Source organism: Pteronotus mesoamericanus, unplaced genomic scaffold (genome assembly GCF_021234165.1).
Source record: "Pteronotus mesoamericanus isolate MK-2021 breed Mesoamerican mustached bat unplaced genomic scaffold, CSHL_Meso_final contig_116, whole genome shotgun sequence".
NCBI classification, from domain to species: domain Eukaryota; kingdom Metazoa; phylum Chordata; class Mammalia; order Chiroptera; family Mormoopidae; genus Pteronotus; species Pteronotus mesoamericanus.
In genome coordinates, this window is record NW_026555027.1 from 4,590,042 (window position 1) to 4,610,522 (window position 20,481).

At 57.2% G+C, this 20,481-nt stretch overlaps 1 protein-coding gene across 1 annotated transcript in view; it reads left to right on the top strand.

The window, feature by feature from the left end:
• The first annotated feature begins 1,915 nt into the window (after window positions 1-1,915).
• Window positions 1,916-20,481, top strand: part of SIM2 (SIM bHLH transcription factor 2) — a 39,216-nt gene continuing 20,650 nt past the window's right edge. The window contains 3 exon segments of the mRNA XM_054576120.1: window positions 1,916-2,351; window positions 11,108-11,190; window positions 14,205-14,294. Of these exon segments, the coding sequence (XP_054432095.1) occupies window positions 2,177-2,351; window positions 11,108-11,190; window positions 14,205-14,294 (348 nt within the window). The 5' untranslated portion in view covers window positions 1,916-2,176.

The following is a 20,481-nucleotide window of genomic DNA, read 5'->3' on the forward strand; positions in this document are numbered from 1 at the left end:
CGAGCACCGGGCCCGAGAGCCAAGACCAAGACTACAGGGTGCGGGGCCAGAGGGGGGCCGAGTCGGGGTCTCGGCGCTGTCCCGCTCGCCGAGGGTGCTGCGACGCACCCCGCCGCCGAAGAACTTGTGACCTTCAAAGGGATCTTTGAAAAAGGTCCGGAGCTCCAGCCACAGAAACGGCGGTCGCCGCCTGTGCCCTCCAGGCGCAGGGGAGAGAGGCGGGTACCGAGTCGTTGCCCGGCGGTGACTTCGCGGAGCAGCCGGCTCTTCCTCGGACGCGAGGGTGAGGTGGCACCAGGGACGGAGGTCTCAGCGCGGGGTCGGCGGCCGCGGGCGTCTCCCCTCCTCGCGCCGACCCCCCATCAGGCGCCCCACAGTTCCACAGGCCTGCTCGCCAAGGGATCCCCAGTCCCCCGTGTCCCGGTCCAGCGGAGGCTGCCCTCTGACCCCGTGCCCGCGGGAAGCTGCGGTGCTCCTAGCGCACAGATATGCGTGGCGAGCGGAAGGTTTAGACCCCTAAGCGAGGTGGGGGTCTGTGCAGCCGGGATGTAAGGAGGGACCCACCCGCGGGCTGCAGGCACCGGGGAGGAGGTGGGGGGAACGGGGCGGAGGACAGAAGGATTCTGGGGGTCCAGTGCGGCCGTGAGGGAGACACCTATGGCCGCGTCTCCAACGGCGCCTCCGGCTGCGACTGCCTCCTGCCCCACCACCGTGGCCCCAGCCAGGGCTCGCCGGGTGCTCCTCGCTCCGCGACCCGAAGCTTCCGCCGCAGCCACGATTCCCCCCAATCCCGGCTGCCCTGGCTCGGCTGCGGGCGCCCAGGCTGGGCCCTGTTTCCCCCGCCGCCCTGGGCCAGGCCTGGACCCGAGGCTCGGCTCCCCGACCTAGTCCGTCCGCGCGGCCCCGCGGCCTCCGGCCCCTCCGGGTGAGGCGCCCATCTCCTTTTGCTCCCGCGTTTCGAGGACAGAAAGGGCAGAAGGGTCACTTCCAAGCCTTTCGCGCGTCCTTTCCTGAGGTGCGTTGTGTGTGTGTGTGTGTGTGTGTGTGTGTGTGTGTGTGTGTGTGTTTGGGGGGTGTTCGTCGTTTCTGGCCTCCCCCCTTGAGGCTCTGGGATCTGCGAAGTGCGAAGGCTGAGCGCGCGGGACGGACGCGGGCTCAGAGGATTCGGGCTCCTCCGGCCGGGCTTTCGGCCGGAGGGTCGCGCCGCCTCCCCCGCCACCGAGGAGGTCGCGGCGTCCCTCCCTCCTCCCCTCTTCGCTCCTCCCCGCGCCCTCCGGAGCGCCCGGGCCCCGGGGCCGGGTCGCCAGTCGCCGCGGCGCGCCTGCTGTACTCACCGCGGCTTCCGTTCGCCCGGGCGTGCACCGTCTCCCCTGGGAGCCTCCCTGGAGGCCGCGACGCGGAGGCGCGCCCGTGACTCCCGGGCCGCGGCGGAGTCGGAGGCGAGGTTCGCCGCCCCCGCCCCCGCCCCCGCCGCGGTCCCTCCCCCCGACTCCCCCTCCCCAGGCAGCGGCGGCGAGTGCTCCGCCCGAAGGCGGGTCCGCCATAAACAAACGCGGCTCGGCCGCACGTGGACCGCGGAGCTGCTGCGCCCCGCGACAGATCGCGGGCTCCGGGCGCGGTGTCTCCGGGCGCAGGAAACCGCCAGCGAGGGCAGGAGAGCGCGCCCGGGCCCGGCCGCAGCCGCCCACGCCCCGGCTCCCCACCGCTCGCCTCCCGCTCCATGGCTCCGCGGCCGCCGCCGCCGCCTTTGCCGCCCTCCAGCCCGCAGGGGCCTCGGGGCAGCGGCTACGCGCGTTCGGTCAAGGACTAAACCGCACCACCGCCGCCTCGCCGGCCGCTCTCCGTCCGCTACGCAAAGCTGAGGCGCGGGATAAAACAGGGGAGACGGAAGAGCGAGGATCCAGGCGGAGGTCAAGGCTCCGGTCGCCGCGGGACAGTCGAGCCCGGAGGAGGCTGCGCCCGGGGCGGCACCGCTGGGTGAAGCCGGGCTCTCGGGCCCCGGCGGTGGAGACCCGCCTCGGTGCCCAGGCCGGCCCCGCGCACCTGCCCGCGGTCTGCGGCCCGGACTCCCCTGCCCCCGGCGCCGCCTTCCCCGCCGCCGCCGCCGCTGCAGCCGGAGCGGGGCTCCGCGGGCCTGGAGCGCGGCCGGGTCTAATATGCCCGGCGCCGAGGCGCGATGAAGGAGAAGTCCAAGAATGCGGCCAAGACCAGGAGGGAGAAGGAAAATGGCGAGTTTTACGAGCTGGCCAAGCTGCTCCCGCTGCCATCGGCCATCACCTCGCAGCTGGACAAGGCGTCCATCATCCGACTCACCACCAGCTACCTGAAGATGCGCGCGGTCTTCCCGGAAGGTGAGGCCGCCGCGGGTGGCGGGAGCCCGCGCTGGTCCAGCGGGGCCGCCGCTCCTCCCGGGGCGCCCGGGGAGGCCGCACCGAAGGCTTTGGCTCCTGCTCGGGAGAGGGGCCCGGCTGGGGAGCCCCCGAGAGCAAACCTCCGGGTCCGAGTCTGGGCTGGGGCGGACCAAGAGTTGATCGATGAACGTGTCGTTTCATTGTAGCCAACCTTCCTTCCTCCTTTTATTTCTTCGTGTAACTGTCCCCCTTTTACTTTCTCCTTCTTTCCTTTCTCTCTCTTTTCCTTGGGGGGAGTATGTGCGCCCCTGAGGCGAGTGAAGGGCCCTTGCCGCCCCGGCCTGCAGGCCGCGACGCCCTGCAGAGCACCAGCTGGGAGGCCGGGCTTCAGACTCGGGTCTCTCCGGCCGCCTCTCCTCTGTGCGCCTTCCGGGGGCTGGGACCCGGGCGGGCAGCGTGGGCGAGGGGGCGAGTTTTGAGCCCAGACCCGGAAGGAGCGAGCGGGAGGCGATTAGTTTGAAAATGGCAGGCGGGCCTAAGCACGGTCTCTTTTCCCCCATTGGAGTTAAAAGCCTGGAGGGGCAGGTGCCATGGTAGGCGAGGGTCTCCAGGACCCGTGGGCCCACCGGCCTGGCAGTGGGTAGGAAGTGGCCGGGTGCTCGGCGGCGTTCCCTGCCAGCACACGGCTCGCCGGTCGTCCAGGCAGCCAGTGGGGCACCGCTGCGGGCCGGGAAGGCCTGGCCACCACAGCATTGGCTTGCAGTGTCCCGGCAGCTTGTAGGAGCCCAGTCCTCCTGCAGCGTCTCTGTGCTCTTGGGGGCTCGCCCGGCGCCTAGGGCCAGAGAGCCTGGCCCTTGGCTGTGAGGAGCCCCAAGGCCTCTGGGGGGGGCAGGGAGACACCCTCAGCAGCGGGGCACAAGGGGGCCCGCAGTGCAGGGACAGGTGTCCCTGGGCCAGCCACAGGCTCCTCCGAAGAGGCAGCCCTGAGCGACCTGGAAGCTCGGGGCGTTTTGGTCTGCGGTGCTGAGCCTGTTGCAGTGGTCTCTGGCCTGGAGCCGCGCCTCATGCGGCCCCCCAGCGTGGAGCGGTGCAGGCTCTTTGCCACCCCGACCTCGGCTCTGCTGGGTGACCGGCTGGGGAGCCCAGGGGCAGGCAGTAGTGGCCGTGCAGCGGCCTGGCCTGCCGGTGCCTCCCCCTGGTCCGTGCAGCCACCGGGTGACTTCCTTCTGGTAGCAGAAGCCCAAGACCTGCAGCCAGAGCCCAGCACGAGCTCTTTCCCTTCCCCACCCGATCAAGTGAGGAACTGCTGGGCAGTGGTGACTGTTTGTTCAACCAAGGGCGACTCCACCACCCTAGAAGCAAAGAGGATTCTTGTGCAGCTTAAGTTGCAGTGAAAATGAAAAGAGAAGTAGGGTTTACACGGGCCGGCTGAACCCTTCCCACCAGGAAGGAGTGGTGGTCGCTGGTTGGCCCCCCTGAGCAGCATCTCTATGGGAAAGCCACAAGGCAGGTGCTGGCCACCGGGACACCCCCCTCCCCTGCCCCCCCAGATAAAAGATGACATGATTAGTTGCCGGTGTCATAAAATAAGCCAGAAATCAGTTAAAAAGGGAGGCCTGGAGAGAGGGGGCTAATTGTGAGCCATCTGGTGTTTGGGGGATTTCCAGAGCCCCCCCCCCACCCCCGAAAGTTAGGGCGTTGCGCGCGTACTGCTTCTGCAGGTATTCAGACTGGGTCTGTGCGCTCTGGCCCTGGAGTGTGAGTCTCCAGGCTTCGGGCCCAGACTTGCTGGACCCTGGGCCTGCTGCAGGGCCCCGGGTCCGAGCCTCGCGTACCGGCCCCTGTGCTGTTCAGTAGCGGCCTGGTTGAGGGGCGGCCTGTGCGTCTGCAGGGGTGAGCATCGAGGTTGGAGCTCTAGGGGGGGTTGGGGAGGGAGCTGTTTGACCCCGGGAGTTTGGGGCCAGCCCTGAACCTGGGGAACTACGGTGCCCCAAGGGTAGGGGATGGGAGGAGGCGGTGGTTCTGACCGGGGCTCTCCTGCAGGTGGTTCTGACCTGCCCGGGCTCCCCTTCAGCACTGGGGGGGGGGGGGGTGGGCGGGTGGCCTCTGGACTGGTCTTTGCACGGGAGGCCTGGCCTGCAGCTGCCCACAGTCAGCTTTGGGGTAAGGAGTTGTGATGCTGGGTGGCAGGGGAAAAGAGAAAGATGCCTTTCGAAAGAGCTCAATTATGCAAAGTTACCTGCTCACCCCTCCAGTAGCTCCCAAGGGCGGGGTGAGGAAGAGGCACAGGAACCGATTTGACCTGTTCTGGGGACTCGGGTCTGCATGGGGGAGGTGGTGCAGGCCTGGGAGGGAGCTGGGGAGCCTCCGGGGTCAGGGCGAGGGCATTGGGCAGGTTTAAGGGCCAAAGCCTTCCTGGGTGGCGGCTGGAGCTCCGGACCTGCCCAGTTCTTGGCCTTGGGTGGAAAGATGCCCATCGGAACCGCTGCGCCAAGCACAGCCCGGCCATTCACTGTTCGTAGCCCCGCCATGGGTGGGATCCCTGCGTGAAGAAGGACCTAGGACTTTGGGAGTCAGAAAAAGAATTGCAGGATCCAAAGGAACCACAGGGATCAGCAGGCCCCCCTTCCTACTTGGGTCTTCCCCAAGGCCCCACCACGAGGGCAAGAGCGAGCCTGTGAGCCCAGCTCCCCACTAGAGGGGCCTTGCGTCTCTGCTCCTTTCTTCCTGAGCCTGCCCTGCTGGGCAGGAGGAAGGAGCCAGGAGCCTAGAGGGGTCCACAAAAAGGTGACAGGGGCCAAGGGGACACTCCTGGCTCTCCCAGTCCTGCCTGGGCTTGGGGCTAGTGGCAGTTTTTACAGCCTTTCAGGGCTCTGCTCTGTCAAGCTGCCCCACGAGACCTGGGCCCGCTGGTCTGTGAAATGGGCCCACGGGCAGCCTCCTGGCTGCACAGGGTTCCTGGGGTCAGTGCGAGGGGCCTGGCCCCACAGGTGGAAGTCACCTGCTCACACTCCAGCCGCTGCCTCCTGCGCACTCACCGCCTGTGCCCAGCCGTGAGAGGCTTCCACAGTGCTCCCTCCCCTCAGCAGCCCTCAGTGCTTGGACGGGCAGCACCCGCTGCTTGCTGGGCCCCCAGAGTGTCCCCGCTTTCAACAGCAGTCGGAGGAGCGGGAGGTGAACGGGCAGAAGCGCAAGGCGGGCCTTGGAAGCAGACTCAGAGTTGAAAACGGGCACGTTAATGGAGGTTGGGAGGGCGGGGGACGCGCGGGGCTCTGGGGCCCTGGGCGCCCGGGTCGGGTCGGTCTGTCCTCTGCGCCGCGTGGCCCTTCCTGCCGGAGACGGGCGCTTTGGAAAGACAGAAGCCCCCGGGGCGGGCAGACTCCGCCGCTGTCCGTCCGCAGCCGCGGGGCGTCTCAGGGCTAGTTCCGCCTTCGGCGGCCTGCCGTGGCCTCAGCAGGTCGGGCAGAGTCGGAGCCGAAGGGACTCCGCGGCCAGTGTCGAGGGTCAGGCCCCTTCCAGAGACTAGAGCCTCGAGCCCCCGCACCGGGCACAGCGTGCAGCCCCCGCTGGGGGCACGGGCCAGAGGCCCCAGGTCAGGAATGGACTTGGAGACTGAGGCTGACTCTGGAAAGGAGAACAGAGCCCCTCCTCCCCCACCCCCAGACCTGAAGACCCAAGGCAGGTATGGGGGAAAGATGAGGAAGGGACTGGAACATTTATCAGAGCCTTTCACTGAAAAGAAGCAAATACATCATTCACATACAACGGAAGTGGGTTTGGAGGCCTGGATTATTCTGGTGGCGGGATTTGTCTGCGTGTAGATTCAGGCAGAGCCTACACACACACACACACACACACACACACACACACACACCCCCACCCCACCCCCGCCAGTGCCAGTGGTGAGAGGAGGAGGGAGACCACCCTAGAAATTGTTGCCGGAATCTAAACACTTTGACTTACAGAGTTTGGTGAGGATACTCCACAGACATGCGGCTACAGATTCGAGGCCTTTCTAACCTGCAGCTCGAAATAATGTGGGTTTTTAAAAAATTAGATTTATCTTTTGAAATGTGGATTTTTGCGACCCTCTCCCATCTCGACTTGGAAGCCTGCCGGCTGTGCGCCTGGGCTCTGTGGGGGGGAAGCTCGCGCTCGCCGAGCGGGGTGCTCCGGGCCAGGCCGGGTGAGGGACGTGGCCCCGGCAGCTGGAGCTGGAGGAACTGCCGCGTGCGCCCTGCCTGTCCAGTGCCCGGCGCTCTGGGCGCAGAAAGGAAGCCTGGCCCGGGCGCTGTGTGATGGCCTGGGGCTCCATCCCACCCTGCGGGGTCTGAGCGGTGGGTGGCGGGTAGAGGGGGCAGGTCCTGCGGCCTGTTGTCTGACCACAGACCACACGGGCGGCAGCCCGCAGGACAGGGTCCAGATGGAAGCCCCCTTCCCTCCCCTCCCCTGTCACACTTGCATCGCTCTCTGGGGCACCCCCGCAACACCCCTTCCTACCCTGTCCCTGGTGGGCTGTGCGGCTGCTGGTTTAGAGCAAGACCGGGCTTTTTCGGGGACCCCAGAGAGATGCAGCATGGCAAGGCAGGAGAAGGACGAAGCGCGCGGAGGGGGCCAGAACCGCGATAGCTTCCTGGGGTCCTGAGTCACCAGCTCTGGACTCTCCTCTGCCTCCCAGCCCCGCACAGGCCCGGCCCCGGAGGGAATCCCCGAGGCTGCCGCCTGAGGTGGCCCAGACCCTGAATATGGGCAGAGGGGTGGAGGTGGCAGATGCTGGCTCCCGGCTTGGGGAGAGGAGAGAGTGGTGGGGAAAAGGGGGCAAGCAGCCAGTGGTACCCCCCACCCCCGCCACTCCCCGCTTCTTGACTTTGGGGCGGCAGACAGTTGGGGAGTGTGATCTTGTGTCCTCAGATGGCCCACCGCCATGGAGAGGCCAAGCACCCCAATGCCGCACCCCCTTTCCAGAAAAGAGGGTAGATCGTATTTGGGGGACGGGAGGCAGAGGAGGCGGCTGGACCAAGGTGGCAGTGGCCTCCCAGGGGCCCGCTCCCACCCTGGGCTGCGGGGTTAGCCCACTTAATCCCCCACCACCCCCATCTCGGGGAGAAGTTGAGGTTGGTGGTCGGTGCACTCGCCTGAGGTCAGACCGTCCAGACTGGCCCAGCTGGCCTCAGTAATGAGGGGAGGGGCCGAGAGTCTGCCCGTTTCTCACAATCCCAGCTCCTCGGAGGGGGAGGGGTGGGTAAGGCCCCTGCTATTGACCCCATTTAATGACCTCACGACCCCTGTGAGCAGTGTTTCTGTCCCCGGTTTAGACACCCAAGGTTGCCCGTGGGGAAGCGGGAGAGTCCCTGTCCATCCGGGAGTTCTGGCCACAGGCCAGCCCATTTTTCTGGGGCTGCACCCAGCAGTCACGGCCCCTGTGAGCTCTGTGCCTGGGTCCAGAGGAAAGAGCAGACCCGCTGTGTCCCCTCCCCTGAGGGGTGTGACCCTGCTCCCTGCTCCCAGCGAGGGAATCCCTCCTCTAGGTCCCCCTGGGAAATCATCTTATTTGTGTTCATTTATGTTAACAGTCTGTGACCTGCTCTGGGGGGCAGAACCACCCCCCCAGGGTAACCCCAGGGGCCGGCAGGGGAGCCAGGCATAGCAGACACTCAAGAGCTGGGTGCCGACTGAGCCCCAGGGGATGGGGGGGCGGAGGGGGGAGGGACCCCAGGCAACTTCCGTGGCAGGAGGGCCTGGTGGGTTTAAGCGGAACAGGCAGCCGAGCGTGAGTACCAAGGTGTAGGCACCCAAAGCCCTGCGGAGGGAGAGGGGAAAGGGGGTGCCTGGCTCCCCCTCCTTCTGACCCAGCGGCTGCCGGCCCCCCATGGACAGGCCATCTGGATTCCCAGTGGCAGGGAGTCCCCCTGCTGAAACCTGTAGGGCAAGTGGGACCCGAACCCTGGTGGCTGCGAAGCCACAGGCTGGGCTTGGGACCCCGGCGGCCGCCCTGCAGGCGGTCATTGAGTGTCAGGGCCCCGGGGTCAGGCAGGACCTGCGGCCAAGGGCCGGTACCCCTGGCGGAGCCCAGCCCAGTCCTTCCTTACATTCCTGCCTCCTTTTCAAACAAAGCCCTTTGTTGGGTCCAGCGACGGCCACGCATACACAGCGCCTCGCGTTTTGGGAGCATATTGTTTACAAACCTTAATTTATTTAGTCTGTCTTCTGTCCAAGTTCTTACGGGCCAAGTGCAAAGGCCTCACCCACAGCAGTTTCTAATGGAAGAGCTGGCAGCATTGCACTGGGGGGGGGGGGCGCGCGGGGTCCTTGAGGGGAACCTCTGGCCACCCCCACCCTGGTCCGCCACCTGGTCCGGGAGGAGGAGCGCTGGGGCCACATCTCCTCCCCCAAAACGGAGGCCTTGGGAAATTGTAGAAAAAACTATAGTGATGTAAGAGAATAAGCCCCCTCAAAGGATCTGGGTGTTTGAATTATACGGAAAATGGTTCCATGTACACAGTGCCTTTCTGCACTTAAGGCCAGAGCCTCCGACTGGGCCTCTAAGAGAGCTGGGCCGGGGAGCGTGGCGGGGGGCCGTTCCCGCAGTGCGGATTCTCCCAGGTCCCTGAGCAGGGACTCTTCCAGAAGCCAGGGCTGGGCGGCCAGGCTCACTCTCCCCGCTGAGCCGGGAAGGGTGCTTTGGCCCAGACTTGGGAAAGCACCCGGAACAGGGTAAAGCGCAGTTCCCAGGGCGGACCTGTCCATTTTCGAAAGTCGGAGTTGCTGGGTCTTTGTGAAATTCTTCATTCAAGCCTTGGGGCTTTTACATTTTGGTTCTTTCCAGTTCTGGTTAAATGAGTAAACCCTGCCACGCCCACCGACCGCGGGTGGGGCCGTGAGGACCTGTGAGGCAGAGGCTGGGGCGCACTGCCCTGGTCGCTGTGGCCGTCCTTGGGAGTGGGGCGCGGTCGCAGCGAGGTCCTGAGATTAAAGAGACAGCCCTGTCCACAGGGCAGAGACGAAGGGGCCGCCATCACATTTGGGGATTGGGATTGTGGAAATTAGCCACTTCCCTCTGGGGAGGCCAGGGTAAGTGCCTAATTCCTAAAGCCCAGGAGGAGAAATGAAAGGCCGTCCCTTTTACCTTTGCCAAGCAGAGTTCCCCAGGAAGGGTTCCCAAAGCCTCGGTGGGGATCCAGGGCCAACCCGCCCCCACCCCAGGCGCTCCAGGCCCTGGCTACCTCACTCTGCTGGGATGCATTTTCCGCCTCCTGCGTCAAAGCCGTCGGAAACTGCGATGCCACGTTCCCGCAGGGACACTGGGGAGACCCCAGGTCTCTGCAGGCGTCTTTGCTCCCCATCCATTGACTTGCCACCGTGCGTAGACACGCTTTGTGATTGTGATCCCAGGAACGGCCCACCAATTCAAGGTGGCTGGACGAGGTTCCCTGCCCCCAACGCCTCCGGCTCTGGCCTCCGGTCCCAAACTCCGGACGCGCAGCGGGCGGGGGCCAGTCTGGCCTGCAGGTCACCCTGGGGGGAAGGCGGATGCGCTCGTGGGACCCACAGCCCACCCCGCACGCGTCAGTGGCTGGGGATGGGCAGTGCGTGAGCGAGCCTGGGGGCGCGCGTTTTCCGCGCAGGGAAATGGCGTGCAGGCGGAGACAACGGTCAGGGCCTTCCCCACCTCGCGCTGGGGGGCTGTGGCGAGAACTGGAGGGCAGCTGGCCAGGTCCCCCGCAGGAGGACCGTAGGGACCAGCGGAGTGTTCTGCCAGGCGGCGCCTAACACCGCAGCCCTCGCCGGCTCCCCTGCTTCCTCCGGAGTACGCGGAGGAAAGCCGGGGATCTCCAGGGTCACGACCACTGGGCGGAGGGCACGGGAGAGGCAGGCTCTGCTGGCAAGGGCGGGCTTTCCGGGGGCGCGCTTTCTGCGGCACTGCTGGCCTGGGGGAGGTGACGGGCAGGAGCAGGAGGCCTGGGGGTGGGGGCAGCCAGGAAACAGTGGGGCTTGGGGGACCCTAATTGTGTGACAACTACACCTCTCCGTTACCGTTAGGTCGAGTATATACGGGCCCCCTCCGCCTGCGGCCCAGCCAGCTCTGTCCCGCACTCGGCTGGCCTGGCACGGCTGGAGTTTGCTCTCTGGGACCCCCTCCCCACTCCCCAGCAAACCGTTCGCAGGCTGCAGCTCTGAGATTGGAAGGGGATGGGTTCCTCCCAGGCGCCCGTGAAGGCTGCGGAGCCCAGGGTTACTGAGGTTGAAAAAGATGATTTTATTTTATTTTATTTTTTAATTCAGGAAAGCTGCCTGCTGGACGGGGGGACTTTTTGTCTGGGCTTCCCTGTCTTTGGGGAAAGCCATAGATCCCTCTGGAGACTCGGGAAAGGGAGGGGCGTCCTTGGGAGAATATTTATGGCCACACCAGTGTCCCCTTGTGGCTACGAGGAGGGACAATTTTAACAAAGCAGATTAGATTACTTTGTGGCATTTCAAATAATAAAAGGGCCATTTCAGAGCCGTGAGCACGTGGGCGACCCACGCGCGCTTTGGGTCTGGCAGGCTCAGGGCGCCGCTGCCGCGCTGGGAACCTGGGCCTGGGCGGGAAATCTGCCTTGGCCTTTTTCTTTTTCGTTGAGGGCACAGGGGTCGCTCGGGCCTCGGGGGCAGCCTGGGCGCTGGGAGCGGGGTTTCGCACGCCCTGCCCTGCTCGGCAGCGCCCGGGCTCCGGCTGGGAGCTGTCGTTTACTGATTTGCTGCATTCCCCTGCCCAGGTTTAGGAGATGCGTGGGGACAGCCGAGCCGCACGGGGCCTCTGGACAGCGTTGCCAAGGAGCTAGGATCGCACCTGCTGCAGGTAGGGCCGCTGCGCGGGGGCGAGGACTCCGGGGCCAGCAGCCCTGGTCATGCCGGGCGGTGCTCCCCGCGACCCCGACACCCCGCTCTCCCGGTTTCCCTCCCCAGACAGTACTGGGCGGACCGTAGGTCGCCCCAGGCAGTGCCCGGGCCTGAGGGCAAGCGGCGTCCTTGCCCGCCAGCCCCCACCTGCCGCCTCTCAGGTCTGGACCCACAGGGACTCAGCTCAACCAGGACCGCCCTTTTATCCCTGTGCCTGCTCCGCACCTGGCCGTCCCTAAGCACCGGGACTTTAGCCCAAGAGACCTAGGCCAGCAGGGCGCCCCTGGGCGTGGGTAAGCCCTTTCTAACCCTGACTTCCCCAGCAGGCGCTTCAGGGAGTGCTTGCGCGGTGCCAGCCGCTGCGCCAGGGAAGGAGTGGTCACAGGGCACCCGGAGCGAGAGGGGGCAGCCCCGAAGTGCCTGATAATTGTGTGTTTGGAAGAGTTGCCGTAAAGGAGAGACAGCATCGCTGATAGAATACGAACAGCTGGCATTACTACGGGCAGATTCTGTTCTAAATCTTACTATATCATCTGGCTTCAACCAGCCACTTAGAAGACGTTCTATTCTTAAGTCTATTTTCTTTTTTTCTTTTTGGAGGAGAAAGTTGAGGCCCAGAGAGGTTAAGCAACACGCCTGAGGCTACACAGCAAGTGGTAGAGCCTTGTTATCCAAGAGGTCCGGCTCTTGAGCCTCGGACCCACAACCTGGTGTGGCCTCCGGAGTCGCCTGGCCCCCCGAGGGGCCCTCGCTGGGCTTGTGGTCAACCACCTAGCGCCCCGCCCTGCCCGGGGCCATTCCGTCCTCCGCTGTTGAGCCGCCCCGACCTCGAACTTCCCCCGCAGGGTCCGGGGCGTGGGCAGGAGCCGTGCGCCCGGCCGCCAGTTCCAGGGCCAGTTCCAAGTTGGTGGCTGGCGCTAGGTGGGAACAGCAATGCCTGGTGTCTCCGAGTTTTTCAAATGCCCTTTACAGAGCCTTATCAACGACCCGATTCATTCCCCCCTCCCGTCATTTGTCTCTGCCATGGAAAAATGCCTACCCAGAGCTATTTTGCATTTCCTTCTTCTATTTTGTGTTTTCTTTAAAAGAAAAAAAAAAAAAGTTGGCGGCGGGTCGCAGAGACTTGGGTTGGAGTCAGCCCCGAGTTCCGCATTTTGAAAAAGCAGATCTTTTCAAAACCCTTTTGCCCCGAATGTCCTCATGTGATTTATTTTTAAAAAATGCATGCTCTGGGGAAGAGCAGGTCCGGGGAATATTTGAAACCTGAAGCTTTTACAACAGAAAGCGCACGGTGTGGCGGCTGGGCAGGTAATGGTAGTGCTGGGGTCCCTCCCGGGAGCGCCTGGCCTCCCGCAGGCTCGCCTCCAGCTCCGAGCGGGGGCTTTTGCATGTCCGATACTCTTGCATATTATAACTGACACTAATATCGGGGGACAACTAAGTGCCGGTTAAAACCTGGTGGCAAAGTCAACATCCTCAGGTTCCTCTACCTTACGTTTCTTTTCATTAATTCCGCAGTGGTGTGTGGGTAGAGTGCCTTTGCAGTTAGCACACAGGCAAGCAAAATATGAGGCTGTGAACTCATACTCAACATTTTCCACTAAGGATATTATTTTTAGCTACTGCTGGCAACTTTCGGAATTTGATTATGATAATTTTTCCCTTTTACTCACATGGCTCACCATCAGAAACGATGTCATTAATGTATCTCTTTAAGGACTTTGGAGTTAAGCAAGGATGCAGAATGTGCCAGCACGTGTATAACTTTAGATATGGCTGTGTAGTTTATATTTCTGAAACGGGGTTTAGCTGGGAAAATGTTTTGGAGCTGAGTTAGAAACGTGAAAGTACCGTTCTAGTCACGATGTTGATTTCAACCTCAGCGTAGGGAAAGGTAATGATAGTTTAGCTGGCAAAGAATTTTTGTAGCAAAACTGTACTTGAGAGAGTAGAATGTAAGGGCATCTTTCATGTTTCGTTTCTGCTACATTCTTTTTAGGCCCCCCTCCAAAGAGGGGGTGGATTTAGAAAAACCAAAGGTAATCTGGTTTCAATTACATGCTGTAAAAATAGAATTTGTGGCCAGAAATTAATTTGGAATATTTTTTATGGGGGCAGCATTGTGGGTTGTATAGATCTTTCACCAATTTTATTGCTTTTCATTGGTTCTGGATCTAAAATATGAATGGGTAAATAAAATGCAGTTTCCTCTTTCAAAAATAATTTAGTCTTTTTATCCTTGCCACACATAAATATACTCAGTACCTTTTTATTTGTTTTAATTACCTCTTATAATTTTACTTTATTTTTTTGAGGGCTAGCCAAGTTCGGCAAATCAGAATATCGTGTAGGTGGTTTTAATTTTTCAGAAATTGATACTCTTTTCCCTTGAATTTTGCAAAGGTTATTCGAAATAATTAATTCTGTAGACATAGTCTGTTCAAATAACCCGGTATTTTCTTTTCTGGGGAGTGGTAGTGTTCGGAATTTATTATTCAAACGGTACTTAGGGGTAACTAGAAAATTGTGGCAAATAAAGCATATGTCCTAGTGGTATAAACACTGCCAATTATGACATAAAGTGGTCTGTATAGTGGTAGATTGTCCCCTAAGTACCATAGAACTCCGGATTTGTGCTAAGTGCTAAAATAACCCCAAACAATAAAGCTGCTGCATTTAAACTGGGTATGATAGGAATTCTCCAATGTTTTGCATGATTTTTGTGATGTGCATGTAAGACTGTTTTTACAGTGCTTTAAAAGCATTAGAAAGCCCAGCAAGTGGTGTAACTTACAATCCTTATGGCCCCCGGCTGGGTTTTTTGTTTTTTTGTTGCCTTTTTTTTTTGCATTTGACAAATATGTGTTGGTGATAATATTTTATGCAATCCTCCATCCCAGTAAGAGTACAATTTCTAGAGTTGACTCGAATGTATAACTCTCATCTCTTACCCTGACATTTTTTCTTTTCCAGACTTTGGATGGATTTGTTTTTGTGGTAGCATCTGATGGCAAAATCATGTATATATCGGAAACAGCCTCCGTACATTTAGGCTTGTCCCAGGTAGGTAGTACCTAATCATTTTCTGTGCAACCTACATATGAAGTGTTGGTGGATCTTGGCAGCCTTGCCCAACTCAAACATGAGTGTGTTCACGCATCTGCTTTTGTGTATGAGCATAATCCACAATTGCAAAATCCTCTTCTAAGGCCATCCCGTGGGGCTTTGCTTCTCCGTGTCACGTTTCACTTCTTTACTTTCTTTTTCCTTTGGGGTTAATGACAGAGTATCTTTGCAACAGCCAGCCTTGTTCTGAGGTTCCTTCAATAGCCTGGACTCTGCTTCTATAGTAAGACTTTCAGTCACTAACAAGAGCTTCACAAAGGGAGACTTTTCAGTCCACATTTGATGGCGCTGCACGTGGTATTGTGAGTTGCCATGAAAGCAAGAGGGAAGCTGGTGGCAAACATGGATCTTATGCAGAATGTGCTTTGGGGAGAGAGAGGGGGGGACATAGATTTATGAGTGTTCACATGGAATTCAGGGTAATTTTTCCTGAGTTTTTCCAGTTCAGTGGTCGTTTCAGTAAAGCATTTTATATGCTTGTGATAGAAACTCATAAAATTCGGTTTACTACTGTTTTGCACAGCAAGGTCCTGGTTTCTTTAGAACATATAAATATTACTGATTTTTCTGGAACCGTTTTCTAAAAGGGAGCTCATCCCCTAGGGGAGAGAATTGCACTCCGCTTTGTGTATCCCGGCCCAGCCGAGGGTTTGCTGGAGGGTTTGGCTGCAGGCTGGGCCGGTGGCCGGGGGCGGGGGGCGGGGGGGGGGGTCTCCGGATGGGGGAGTCTCGCTGATTGTTGCCATTCACAAGTCTGATTTAACAGGTGTGGAAGAAGGTTCTAGAAGTCGCATTTTTATACATAGAGGGACTAAGTGTTTCTTTACATTGTGAATTACCAGAGCTTGCTTTTTCATCACACTAGAATTAATTAGATACAGGAACTGGGCTCCCAGGGGGCCCGGGAAGTCCGTATGCACCAGCCTCTTTGTGTAGTTAAGCCAGAGTGAAACGTGCCAACTAAAGTGGCTTGGGTTTTCTCACTGAAAAACAAAATTACCAGTTTGGAAATGAACAAAATTACCAGTTTTCTTCCTCTGCCTATATGTTTTTTAAACTTGTCACTTGTTCACAGCTTTCTCTTCCAGTACATGTCTGTCCTGACCCCGTGCCTGTGGGTTTCTTACGCAAAGTCCTTTAAAGGGAATCTCACATTAAAGTTGTTGGGTGTTTTCTTTTCTCCTTCTGTTCTCTATTTTATGAAACCAGGTCTCCCCGGTGAGATTCGCTGGAGTGGCTCTGCTCTTACGCCTATGTGACTTAGAAGCAGTGACTTATTTGTAAAATGGAAAATATGGTTGGGAACATGGCGCTTACTGTTTTTTGTATTTTGCGAAGTTACATTTCTCTGAATTTTTGCCTTGCCCTATTTAGCATTATTTAAGACCCATTAGTTGTACCCCTCCCAGTTTCTACGCCTGGCTTGGTTTGTGGCTGATAGACCTGAATCAGATTACTTACCTTTTTCAGTCACGATTTATAAAACCGTTGATTAGTCTAATAATAATATCACAAAGAAGACAAACATTTCACATGTTTTTTAAATGACTGGTCAAGCCCTGACTGGTGTGGCTCAGTGGGATGGGCGTCATTCCACAAGGTGAGGGGTCACCAGTTCGATTCCCAGTCACGGCAGATGCCTGGGCTGCAGCCGATCAATGTTTCTTTCCCTCTCTTCTTTCTCTAAAAATAAACAAATAGAACTTCTTGGAAAAAGAAAGTGGCCAGTCAAACATATTTTAGAATAGGTAAAGTTACTATTACGGAATATTAAATTTAGGTCTGAGCTCCCGAGCAGTCCAAGCAAAGAGTGAAATGCATTCAGCTACGTCGTTTTTGTTGTCTGATACTTAACCTGCCTGAACGATCACTTAAGAAAATAATTCCCAGTCTGCCCCTCTTTCAGGATTGTGGTAAGAAACAAACCCAAGTGCCCGTCGTATGTGACTTACAAGCTGTAGGGAGCCACACAAATGCCAGGCACCACCGCCGCTCCGTTAGTATCGTGCTGCAAGTGGCAAACGCTCGCCTCAGACAGCGCCCCGCGGTGGCACACGGGGCTGTGAGTCGCTCGGCATGCCCGGCACCTGGCACCTGGGGGGCCCGTGCGCAGACCGGCCCCGTCGGGCTGCGCCCTCCCACGCCCACATCTCTCTCTTTCTCTGTCATTTCTCTCTGTAATTAAAGAGGACCAAAATATTGGATGGGTGGCAAATATGCCTCCTGGTCACAATTCCCCCCACCAAAGGACATCTAAACAGAATCACAGTTAAAACTGCACTTATACTTTCGGTCAAAATGCGGCAATAAAATTTGGTGCTCTAATTTTGAAAGGGGGGAGTTATGATCCACTGCCATTTTCCAAGGAAGTTAGAGAGACGCCTGTTGTCTCTATGTTTCAGGAGAAGTGTCAATTTTTTAAAAAAGATACATCAAACTGTGCCGGACAACTGATCGTTTTTTTCTGATCTCTTGGCAGGACCTCTTGGTATCAGTCTGCAGTTACAAAAACACTGTAATGCAGAAGTAAGCCTAGCGTCTGGGGAGTGTTCCGTGGTGAACTGTTTAAATAAGCAACAACAAACATTTCCCCTCAAATCTGCCTCCTGCTCAAGATTAGCTCTGCAGAAGGAAATCCAGGCAGAATCACAATGTGTGTTTTTTTCTGTCTTCTTCACTTAAATAGTAAAATAAAGTATTGGAGAGGATGTCAAACACCCAACTTCCCTTTTTTTAAAAAAAAATTTTTGCTCTTACATTATTTTGTTAAAAGGAAAAAAGTCAAGCAAATATATCAGACACAAAAGCTTTTATTAAAATAGGCTTGAAGATTTTTCTACATCACCAGAGATAAAAATGTTAATAAAATTTTACCCAGTCATCTAAGAATAACCTTTAAACAGGGTCCCTGATGAATAGCGGCAGTAGTAATAGCTTATATTTACACAGTGACCTTCTGTGTTCCAAGAACTTTCAATTACTCTAAGTGACATTATCTCATTAAATGATGACATCTTTCCCATTAATTCAGGGTTAAACGCCATGTTAGCCACCCTCAGGAAACACAAGCCCCCGCTTTGGTTTGCCATAATTGCATGAAAACTCACACCGAAGTGGTCTTTCTCCTCTTCTTTTTTTACCTGAATTACCTAAATAACCATCAGAGTAGTCTCTCTGAGGTGTAAAAATGCCTGTTACAAGCCCATCTCAGTTCAAAGCTTTTTATTAAACTTTTTAAAGAGTTTGAAATAAGAAATCTACCTTATATGGAGAGTCTTTAAGTCTGTGTTTGCTTTTAAATGACTGAACACAGCGATCCTTGCTGTCGAATTTTCATACCAAAAAATGGCAGAGACCACCACGAAATGCAAGTCCCCTCCTCAGCCCACAGTCTAAATGTGGGGAAACGGAATCAAGCTCCTGGCTTGAAAATTCCATGTGGTGGCTACACGTATGTAACACATAGTAATCCATACATACAGACAAACATCTGTTTGGAAGAGAGTCAGGGAAGCACTCTTTATTCATGCAGGTTTATTAAAAGGTTTAAGTCCATGGTTTTTTTTTTTTGTTAATATAATTGATTTATATTTGAAGAAAGGAAAAAAACTTTGTCTCCCTGCTGTGTATGACCGCAAACATTTTTAAGTATCCGTGTGCGTTTAAATTTCCTTACCAAAGTTGCACACAGTATATAGCGCCTAGGTAGCTCGTGTACACTTTCAAATAAATATCGATATGTATGAAATAGCTGTTTATGAGACACAGAAAGGAAATGGAATATTTGAGATTGCAGCCGGAAGCACAGCCGTAAAAGTAGCCATGGCATTGTTTGGGGCCATAAGACCTAATCCTTTCACTTTTGAAATAAAGAGAAAGGACAGCGTCTTATGTTTGTTGACATAACTTGAACCCTGAAACCCAAACCATCTTATTTGAAAATGCTTAATTTACCATAGTCAGCAAAACACCCAGAGCAGAGCAATGTGCGTTTTCAGAGCATGGGGCGGCTTTCCCTCCTGACCCAGAATATATCCATTTAGTGCTGAATTTATCCTGTGTAGTTTTCTTGGCAGGAAGGAAAGCTATTCAGCAAAACATAAAAAAGCTCTTAGTCGGAAAGCAATTCATTTTGTAGTTACCAGGGTTTTACCAATGCTAAAATATCACATGGAGGGTCTGTTTTAATAAGGCTGATGTATGAGACCTGGAGCGTTTTACAGCGGCGACCATAATTTTTTTTTTTTTTTTTTGAGGTAGTCACGTTTCGTCCAGCATTCATGAGCACGGATAGATATGTAAATACAGGAAACAGCATGTCAGCCGTAATTCTGAGCCAAGGCCAGCTCTCCTTTATCATTCTATAATTTGTTCTTTAAAAACATTTCCGTTATTTGAAGACTGTTTTATAATTGACCCGAATATTCAGAAAATCAAGCCTTTAACTCGTGGGCCTTCGCTCTTCTCCTCCCAACGCCAAGGATGAGAAGGGATTTCTGAAAGCCGATGAAGCTACTTTGGGGTAAAACAGTCGTAAAGTCCCCCAGAAGCGCAGACGCAGGCCTTTTCTGCAAGTATTTGAAGCTGTGTCTCTGAAGAGACATCAGTTTTTCCTAAACAAGGACTTGGAGCAAACCAGAGTAATCATTTTGTCCCCCTAACAACAAAGGCGGGAGAGAAATGATAGGCCAATACAAAAAAATTCTATTTTGTTATATATATTTTTTCCTATTTAAAGTAAGTCATGGAAGTTGGGAATCAGTTTCAAAAGTAACCCCCTTATTCATCAGCCTTCACCCCGTCCACCTGACATCTATACAGCTGCCCCCAGAAAAAAGACACTGTCCCGTCCGGAAGGGCTGGCTGAAATGTGGCTGGTTTATTTCAATGGAAGGACTAACAGCAATGCCTGGCAAGGAGAGTGTTTCGTTTTTGTCTTCATGTATCATCTTTACTGTACTGCGTCTGTAATGAAACCATGCAGCCGCTTCCCCGCTAGGCCCGCGTCCTGGGCCAGCGCAGGGGAGCCTTCTCCGCTGCTCCGCCTGCGTCATGTTGGAGGAGCGTTCTGGGAAAATGCAGAAAATAGAGCTGCGAACACCGATTCGGGGACCCGCTTGCTTAGCAGGCCAGAACAGTAACTTGTTCTGAAGAAGCAGGCAACTCACACTTCCTAGCAGCCCGGGAGACTGGCTCAGTGGAGGGGGAGGCGGGCCACACCTCTGAGGCCGTGAGGGGAGCCGCCACCCCGTGCCCCGTTCGGAGCGGTGGAGAAACTCTCCGTCGCCCCCGTGGGCCGGCAGCCAGGGGCGTGAGGCGGCACTGTTGGGGACAAGGCGCTGGCCAGCCTGCCTCTGCACAGCGTGCAGACACCCCCGCCCCCGCCCCCGAGGGCCTCCGAGGGCCTCCGCCGCCCTCGGGCAGCGTCCCGCACGCTTTGAGCTTTCTCCCAGGCTGGGCTTTTGGGGCCCCTCCTGGCTGTGCTGGAAGTACCACCACTGCCCTGCCCCCCCCCAATACTGGGTGCCGGGACTCACTGTCCCCATCTCTCCGGTAGGACCCACCCACCTCTGCTCAGAAGGCGCTCGGACGGTGGTAGCTTCTAGAATGTGGCATGCTGCTGCCCGTCTCGTGGCGGGTGCAGGGACCAGGTCCCGAGGCTCGCTCGCGTGCCCTGCCAGGGCACGTGTGTTCGGGAGGCCATGGAACACTCCTCAGGGTCAGGAGCTGAGTCACGGGCTGCAGTGGGAAGAGCCCAGCGGAGGCGTGTCCCTGGAGCCCAGGTCCCCGCAGGGCCGGCGCCCGTCCAGCGTGGACGCGGCCTCTTGGTGTCTGCCCTCTGTGGGGCGCGTCTGGAAGGAGGTGGTGTCTGAGCCCAGGGTCACGTAGCTCCCTCGGCTGGGCCACCAGCCACTCCCGTGGGCGGGAGCCGTGGGTTAGCACAGTTGCTGTGGACTGGGAAGTTCAAGACAGGCTTCTCGGGCAGAGCCTGAGGGGCAGAGCTGCTCGGAGAAAGGGCCTTTGGGGGTTCATGTCCTCCTCCAGTGCCAGGGGGCCCGTGGCTCCTGCCTCTCGGCCTCTGAGTGGACAGAGCTCTTCGGGGACCTCACTCAGGACAGGCGGC